General features: G+C 38.6%; 2 protein-coding genes across 2 annotated transcripts in view; one reads left to right on the top strand and one right to left on the bottom strand.

Moving 5' to 3' along the window:
- med20 (mediator complex subunit 20) overlaps positions 1-3,165 on the bottom strand; it is a 23,480-nt gene extending 20,315 nt beyond the window's left edge. The window contains exons 1-3 of the mRNA XM_016566171.1: positions 3,074-3,165; positions 2,092-2,237; positions 1,764-2,017 (exon numbers count right to left, since the gene is read on the bottom strand). Coding sequence (XP_016421657.1) covers positions 1,764-2,017; positions 2,092-2,237; positions 3,074-3,087 — 414 coding nt within the window. The 5' untranslated portion in view covers positions 3,088-3,165. The remainder of the gene's footprint in view (positions 1-1,763; positions 2,018-2,091; positions 2,238-3,073) is intronic.
- A 218-nt stretch (positions 3,166-3,383) lies between these two features.
- The window catches only part of LOC107750710 (bystin), an 8,045-nt gene continuing 1,903 nt past the window's right edge, over positions 3,384-9,525 (top strand). The window contains exons 1-5 of the mRNA XM_016566219.1: positions 3,384-3,744; positions 7,743-7,887; positions 7,958-8,096; positions 8,168-8,301; positions 8,387-8,547. Coding sequence (XP_016421705.1) covers positions 3,504-3,744; positions 7,743-7,887; positions 7,958-8,096; positions 8,168-8,301; positions 8,387-8,547 — 820 coding nt within the window. The 5' untranslated portion in view covers positions 3,384-3,503. The remainder of the gene's footprint in view (positions 3,745-7,742; positions 7,888-7,957; positions 8,097-8,167; positions 8,302-8,386; positions 8,548-9,525) is intronic.

The raw sequence follows: 9,525 nt of genomic DNA, 5'->3' as shown, positions 1-9,525 counted from the left end.
CATCCACGCCATCCACGCCAACAGACAATAACGATAACTCTGCGATTTAATGATATTAGCGTCCACGCCAACAGACAATAACGATAACTCGGCGATAAATTATATTAGCGTCCATGCCAACAGACAATAACGATAACTCGGCGATAAATGATATTAACATCCACACCATGAGACAATAACTATGATTAATGATATTAGCATCCGCACCAACAGAAAGCAACGATAACAATAGCGATTAACGATATTAGTGTCCATGCCAACAGACAATTATCGATAACTCCGCGATTAATGATATTAGCGTGATTATATAGTTATCAGACAATAACTATCCACGCCAACAGACAATAACGATAACTCGGCGATAAATTATATTAGCGTCCATGCCAACAGACAATAACGATAACTCGGCGATAAATGATATTAACATCCACACCATGAGACAATAACTATGATTAATGATATTAGCATCCGCACCAACAGAAAGCAACGATAACAATAGCGATTAACGATATTAGTGTCCATGCCAACAGACAATATCGATAACTCCGCGATTAATGATATTAGCGTGATATATAGTTATCAGACACGGCGATAAATGATATTAACATCCACACCATGAGACAATAACTATGATTAATGATATTAGCATCCGCACCAACAGAAAGCAACGATAACAATAGCGATTAATGATATTAGCGTCCACGCCAACAGACAATAACGATAACTCGGCGATTAATGATATTAGCAGCCACGCCAACAGACAATAACAATAATTCAGCGATTAACGATATTAGCATCCACGCCAACAGACAATAACGATAACTCTGCGATTAACGATATTAGCATCCACGCCAACAGACAATAATGATAACTCGGCGATTAACGATATTAGCGTCCACGCCAACAGACAATAATGATAACTCGGCGATAAATTATATTAGCATCCACACCAACAGACAATATCGATAACTCAGCGATAAATGATATTAGCGTCCATGCCAACAGACAATAACGATAACTCGGCGATAAATGATATTAACATCCACACCATGAGACAATAACTATGATTAATGATATTAGCATCCGCACCAACAGAAAGCAACGATAACAATAGCGATTAACGATATTAGTGTCCATGCCAACAGACAATTATCGATAACTCCGCGATTTAATGATATTAGCGTCCACGCCAACAGACAATAACGATAACTCGTCGATTAACGATATTAGCGTCCACGCCAACAGACAATAACGATAACTCGGCGATTAATGATATTAGCAGCCACGCCAACAGACAATAACGCCATGTCATTATCGATAACTCCTAACTCCGCGATAAATGATATTAGCGTGATATATAGTTATCAGACAATAACTATAATGTTAAATATAACAATTATCCACACCAACTAATGATAACTATATTAGCATCTACACCAATGCACGATGTTGTGTTTATTCTAATTGCGTGCTGCAGTTTTGTCGTCTGCCGCTTTAAAAGTTCGCATTTTTTAAAGAGTGGATTCTGATTGGCTGTTAATGTTTTTATCGGTCATCAGCTATCTTTAGACTATGATATTCTCACTGAATTAGAATGATTATTATGTTTAATAGCTGGTACGAAGTTTTTGTGAAAGCAGTATGCGATTTTTACGTACGTTTGTTTTTAGTAGCTCCTACATTTTTCTTCAATTTTAATAAATTGGTAAAGTTATTAACAAATCACAGTTTATTCGTACGAGCCCCGTTGAGCACATTCAAACCTCGACTGAAATGCCTCTGGCGCTGGAGCTCATGGCGACGGTGCCGATCTTCACCAGGAAGTCGCAGTAGCGGTAACGCGTGCCGCGGCTCTCCACTTTATGTCCCTTGGCGTTCTGGAAGTGACTCTTGAGTTTGACCATCAGGACGTCGAAGTTGGCGTCGGCGGTGAGACCCGGGCCGCCCTCGAACAGAGCCATGCTGCTCAGCGGCGTCTCGGAGTTATGCATCACGTACAGCAGCTTCGACGGCTGACCTGCAACACACAGGGAACGCGCGGTAGGTATGGTCTGGTTTCCATGGCAACATACGGCGGAGCGTCTCGCTCACCAGTGGCGTTTCCCGTGGCGTGGTACGTCTCGCAGTCCACCCAGAAGTTTCCCTGTTTAATGGCTCCCAGCTGCTCCAGCTTCTTATGCAGCATGTCAACCGTCTGCTGCACGCTCTTGCCCTCCGCCACCGGCACCTGACACACGCTAACACACACACACACCATCAGGAAACACGCTAGAGTTTCATATTATCATGCTACCTGCCAGGTTATAACAACATTCTGAAACCGTAAAGTCTGCAGCACTGTATTAATGTGCTGCTAAAATATAAAATTTCTATATGTTGTCATAATGTGATCTCTTTAATCTACATTTATATTATGCAATAAAGCAAATTTAAAAACAGAAGAAAAGGCTTAGTTTATATATCCTTACATATATATATTTTTTCCTTAAATACATTAAATTTAAACTCAAACTATGAATAAACTAAATAGTTTTATATTATCATATCACTTGCCAAATTAAATTTTCACAGAAGAAAATGTAGTCTTTCATCCAAATAATTAAAAAATTGTGATTTTTTTTTCTCGTTAATTTGTATTAAAATACATTTATTTCAGTTTGTGTAATACTTATTGCAATAAGTTACCTTTGAAAGCTTTTTTCATACAAAACAAACCAAAGAAAATTATTTTATAGATATATAAGAATTCTCATATATATAGAATATAAACTATTTTCACTCAGAAATTGCTAGCAATTTTCAAACAATAAAAAAACGGCAAGTTTTGAAGTAGAAAAACTGAAAAAATTGTTTCCTTGTAAAACGCACTTCAATAATCTTTGTTTTATTTACAACATCAAAAATAGCTTTTACAGATAAACAGTTTCTGACAGACGAAGAGCGTTTTGTTTCTTTCCAAATCCTCTCAGTGCATTCAAGATATTAGAATAATTTATAAGCACCGGAGCAAAGAAATCGAACCATTAAAAACTAAATTTACAACAATAATATAAAAACAAAAGTGTTTTCTCACCACGTTACACCCATTTCTTTGGCGCAAACTTCCGCGATCCGGTATTTACTTCCGGATCAATCCAGCTTTCGTGAATAACCCAAATTCAATTAAAGTGAAAAACTTTAATCGGACCATACAGAAACATCTGAAATTATCTATATAATTCAATAAAATGATCGCAGACGCACTGAAACATTGATTGAGAGCAGTAGATCTCACGTGGAGCGGAAGTAAACAGTGTGACGCAGCGCCGCTCTGAGATCAGCTGTTATGAGCGCCGCATAAAGACTGAGATCTGCGCTCGTTTGGCCCATCTGATCTCAGATCAGCCGCACACACACACACTGCGCCATTTGTTTCAGACACACGTGTGTTCGGCGCTCAGCTGCATGCCATGAGTTCAAGCCGGAGGTAATAATACTAATAATTGATCGTATAAATCATCATCATGCCGAAGGTGCAGAAGAGAGCGGCGCTCGCTCTGTCTCTGGCCGATCAGATCGTGCAGGGAGACGCGGTCCAGAACAGCGGCCGCCTGAAGAACCGGAGCCGGAGCGAGGAGGAGCAGGAGTATGTGGACGAGAAACTGTCCCGAAAGATCCTCCAGCAGGCCAGAATACAACAGCAGGAGCTGCAGAGCGAGCTGGGACTCACTCCAGACACCAGGAGACCACCAGCCACTCGACTAGGTGAGCCAACTCACCTGACCATCTGAGATAGACAGATAGATAGATATGTGAGTCTATATAGTCTTTAGACAGTCAGGTAAATATTACTGATTGATATAGATAGGCAAATAGATATATAGACAGACAGATATTTACAAAGGATATTTGAGTCTATATAGTCTACAGATAGATAAAGACAGACAGATGTTTATGATATATAGATATATAGATTTTTATGACAGACAGATATTTATGATATATACAGACAGAAGTTTATAATATATAGACACAGACATGTTATACAGACATGGAGATATTTATGATATCTAGACAGTCAGATGTTTATAATATATAGACACAGACCAATATTTATGATATATATATATATGACAAACAGAAGTATGATATACAGACATGGAGATATTTATAATATATAGACAAACAGACAGATGTTTATAATATATAGACACTACAGACAGATATTTATTATATATAGACATACAAACAGATATTTATGGTATACAAACAAACAGACAGATGTTTATAATATATAGACACAGACAGACAAATGTTTGATATGTAGACACAGACAGATGTTTATGATATACAGACAGACGGATAGATATTTATGGTATACAGACAGATATTTACAAAAGATATTTACATTTACATTTAGTCATTTAGCAGACGCTTTTATCCAAAGCGACTTACAAATGAGGACAATAGAAGCAATCAAAACCAACAAAAGAGCAACATGACAAGTCTCGGTTAGCCTAACGCAGCACACGTAGCAAGGTGTATATACATATATATATTATATACATAAACACACACACATATATACACACACACACACACACAAAGAAAAACAAGTAGATAGAATAGAAAAAATAGAAAGCTAGTGTTTGTTTGTTTTTTTTAAATAAAAAAAAAAGAAGATAAATATAGATAAAGTATAATTAAAATAGAATAGAAAGTGCTAGAGTTAGAGGGTCAAATAACAGATGTGTTTTTAGTCGTTTCTTGAAGATGGCTAAGGACTCAGCTGTATATTTGTCAGACTATATACAGTATTTGTCTATATAGTCTAGATAGATAGACAAAGACAGACAGATGTTTATTATATATAGACATATATGTTGACAGACAAACAGACAGATGTTTGTTATATAGATAGACAGATTTTTATGACGTAGACAGATTTTTATGATATATAGACACAGACAGACAGATTATTTATGGTATACAAACAGATATGTACAAAGGATATTTGAGTCTATGTAGTCTATAGATAGATAGATAAAGACAGGCAGATGTTTATGATATATAGGCAGACAGATATTTATGGTATACAGACAGATATTTACAATGGATATTTGTCTATAGATAGACAAAGACAGAGAGATGTTTATTATATATATATATATATATATATATATATATATATATTATTTTTGCAAATCATGTGTAATGTAGTTTTCACCTGGAATTCTGCTGAACAGTTAACAAGTTATCATTAAAAATCAAATTCCCTGTCAAAATGAATGGGATTTTTACTTCTGGATCCGACTATTGCACTCTAAACCAACACCCAGAACACCCTAGCAACGTCCCAGAACACTGTTCCAAATGCATAATAGCCTATGTGCTAAAGAACACTCCAAAACACCTTAGCAATTGTGACTTTAGCACACACATACACACACACTAGGAAAACATCTAGTCTCTTTGCGACAATCTCCATTTTTAAGCTCATATCAATTCCCAAGGACACAATAAAAAAAATTAAAAAAAGAAACATCTAATCATGTTGTTCATCAACATAGAGTCACATTACGTGAAATGATAAACAAAATACCAGCAGAAACCACACACTTGCCTGCTCACCCATCCAGTGCAGTCGTCTCGAACATCTCACCACGTGAATACTGGTGCACTGGCAGCTGCCATTTTTCACAATAAAAGTGCCAGTGTCACGTATCCTGTTCCCTCAGGAGCCTCGCACAGAAATCAGTCACTGTCTTTGGGACGCTCTCATGATGGATGCCTCTGTTTATTTGCGTTCGCAGGTTATTTATTTGCACGGAGGCACAAACGATCAGAGGAAGAGGACATCTAATCACTCATCCACCCCCTTCCAAGCATACAGTGTATCTCAGGGGCTGCAGGGAGCATCTCTAATGAAAATGAAAGTATTGACATCAAACAACTAAAGTTTTCTCTCTGTTTTGTGGGGAAATTAACATAAAAAACTGACTACATTTAATTCATAATAGAGTTTATTTGTGTTTGCTAGGTCTGCATTGTGATCAAGTGCCAATGATACATCTAACTCTTCAATCTTTTTTTATCATAACTATTATATATATATATATATAAAGATTTAGACTGGTTTCACTTGGATTTGAAATTGAATCTGCCCAAATGCATGTGGATTTAGTGTCCAAGCTGCGGCTGAACTGCCTTGCAGGTGATTAAAATCACACATCAGTCACTAATTGTCACTTCTGATCACAGATTTAATGAAGAAAGAGACACAATAGTCAGTGAGATGAGCAACTGGAACAGCCCCTGAGACAAACATGTTGTTCTAAAGAGGAGATGACATGTGAAGACACACACACACACACTCATCACTGAATAGAAAGGCATGATTTATTAATGCATGTTCTCCCAGGAGGAATGAGATGTCTGGATTCAGATCCTGTGAGATTTTGGCCCGTCTCAGCATAGCGATGCAGAGGTGAACAGGTGTCACTGATGTCATTCCTCCTGAGGACATGGTTTGTTGTACTTTTCTCCATAGCGGTAATCAATAACCGGATTTCACACAAATATGTGAGACCTCCACCAAGTAGGGTTGGAAAAGATGTTTTGGGTTTGTTAGTTGAAAACAAACTACCAGTCAAAAGTTTGGACACACCTGACTAAAATGTTTCCCAAAAAACTTTTGATCTAAAGGCTTATAAAAAAAATTATATTTTACATAGAGACATAAGAGACCTTTAAATCTCATTTCATTTTATAACAAAATATTTCATTTAATCATAAAATACATGTTATTGTAAAATAAAGATGTTCTAAAATTTCAATAAGTAAAACATATAAAATATTTTATTCTAAAATAAAACGATTGATTTGCTTTTATAAGAGGTTTTATTATATTTTATTGACCGAATGAACAAAAAGCAGGCCCAGAAGTCCTTCAATACTGTTCAAAAAGCATTCATTTTGAGTACCATGAAGATGCATGAAAGAACATACAAGAAAAATACAGTAGTAATAATAATAAACGAGTAGATGTGTTCAACCTTTTGTCTGACAGTGAAGTTCCTGAACTAAGAAAGGCTTGTACATAAAAGCCATGAATAAAAACAGTTCCACCTGCATTTTGAACAGCACTGGTCTTCTTCTAAAAGCCACGTTTAGTTCCCGTGGGCACGGTTGTTTGCTCAGCAAATAAATAAGGCGGAATAATGTTTACTCTGATTTTCCGAAAAGGACGGCAATGTTCCATCCTGCTGGGCCATTGTCCTTGGCAAGGACTTCATTGAAATGAATGTGTTTCTCTCCATGCAGTGTGTTCCTCACTGATAAAAACGTCTGCTGTCAGCTCTGGTTTGAGAAGGAGAAGACTTTGTGCAAATTAGACCAACCCCTCTCTACCTCTGAAAGCAGTCCATTCTCTATGGGCATTTTATTTTGATGTTTATGATATATAGACACAGACAGACAGATATTTATGATATATAGACACAGACAGACAGATGTTTATGATATATAGACACAGACAGACAGATATTTATGATATATAGACACAGACAGATGTTTATTGTATATATAGACATAGAGACCGACAGATGTTTACAAAGTATATCTATATAGCCTAGTCTATAGACAGACAGATATTTATGATAGATATTTATAATACACACACAGACAGATTAACTATATATGCGCAGTGATCAGAATATATAGACTGCTATGTATGAAAGCGACTGAACTCATGGTTGTTTCAGGTCCGAGCACACAGGACGGAGACTCTGATGACGAGTGGCCGGCGCTGGGCGATGACGCTGCGGAGGAGACGGGTGGAGAGGTGGACGTGGATCCTGAGGACGAGAAGGCCATCGAGATGTTCATGAACAAGAACCCGCCGCTCAGGTGAGCAGACACGCACATGGAGCGTTTACGAGCGCCGCGCTGCGTGAGCTAACCGCTAGTGTCGCCACAGACGCACGCTAGCCGACATCATCATGGAGAAGATCACGGAGAAGCAGACGGAGGTGGGCACCGTGATGTCCGAGGCGTCGGGACGCGCCGCTCCTCAGCTGGACCCGCGGGTGCTGGAGGTGTACAGAGGCGTCAGCAAGGTACGAGCGCTAATATGAACGCTTTAGCGTGCGAGTCGTCCTCCGCTGGCGCTAACACTCTCCCTCCGCAGGTCCTGTCGAAATACCGCAGCGGGAAACTTCCCAAAGCCTTCAAGATTATCCCGGCTCTTTCCAACTGGGAGCAGGTGCTGTACCTCACTGAGCCGGAGACGTGGACGGCCGCCGCCATGTACCAGGCCACCAGGTCAGAGGTCACGTGCACGGACCGCTGCGCATATGTGGCTGCCGCTTTGTGTTTGCGCTCACTTGCGTTGTTGGTGTCCGTGCAGGATCTTCTCGTCTAATCTGAAGGAGCGAATGGCTCAGCGCTTCTACAATCTGGTGCTGCTGCCCAGAATCCGAGACGACATCGCCGAGTTCAAGCGGCTGAACTTTCACCTGTACAGCGCGCTGAAGAAAGCGCTCTTCAAACCCGGAGCCTGGTTCAAAGGTGAGCGGCAGCTGATATTTATCAACAGCTCAGTTAAATGCATGTTTTGCAATCAACGAGTCTATTTAAAGAGACAGTTCACCCAAAAATGAAAGTTACCCCATGATTTACTCGCCCTCATGCCATCCTAGGTGTGTATGACTTTCTTCTTTCAGACGAATCCAATCGGAGTTATATTTAAAAATGTCCTGGCTCTTCCAAGCTTTATAATGGCAGTGAATGGGTGTTGAGATTTTGAAGCAAAAATAAAGGGCATCCATCCATCCATCATAAAAAGTGCTCCACACGGCTAATAAATTAATAAAGGCCTCCTGAAGTGAATCAATGCATTTGTGTAAAAAAAAAAAAAAAAAATCCATATTTAAAACTTTATAAACTGGCTTTTATGCAGAATTACGTCTTTAGTTAAATTGTAATCAGCATATTCCCAGTAAACTAAAGGAGAGTAGTTCCTGTAACTGAACACTAGAGGACGCTGGTGAGTTTCACCAGAACAGATCAGATCTCCTGGTTTATTCTGGTTAAATTGTGCTCGTGTGACTGATAAACAAATCATTACTGTAGTATCTAACAAATGCCAGAGACGAAATGGAGCGAAACTCAACTTCATAAATGACTGTAATCGTGTTGTTATTTTAACTGAGGTTTTTCCTCCACTTCAGCAGCACTTACTTACACCAAACCTTACAGTTTTATTCCTCTCTGTATTCTGAAGGTTTGGTCGTATTTCATTCACACTGATTTATACAACATTTCACTCCTAAAAACATGGTGAGAATCATTTTGTTTTCCGTCTGTTGACAGTATTTTCTGATTTATGATAAAACGAGAAATCCAAAATCCCCTCTGGAAAAACCTTTAACTCTAATGTGACGACAAAATCAAACCAGAACTATGAACCTGTGTTTATCCAGTGTCTATATAAATTAGTGCATATTTAATGTGTCTCTGTGTGTGTGTGTGTGTCTCTGTGTGTGT

The sequence above is a fragment of the Sinocyclocheilus rhinocerous genome, unplaced genomic scaffold, assembly GCF_001515625.1.
Source record: "Sinocyclocheilus rhinocerous isolate Xijiao unplaced genomic scaffold, SAMN03320098_v1.1 scaffold302, whole genome shotgun sequence".
Lineage (NCBI taxonomy): Eukaryota > Metazoa > Chordata > Actinopteri > Cypriniformes > Cyprinidae > Sinocyclocheilus > Sinocyclocheilus rhinocerous.
This window is presented reverse-complemented; position numbering and strand designations above follow the sequence as displayed.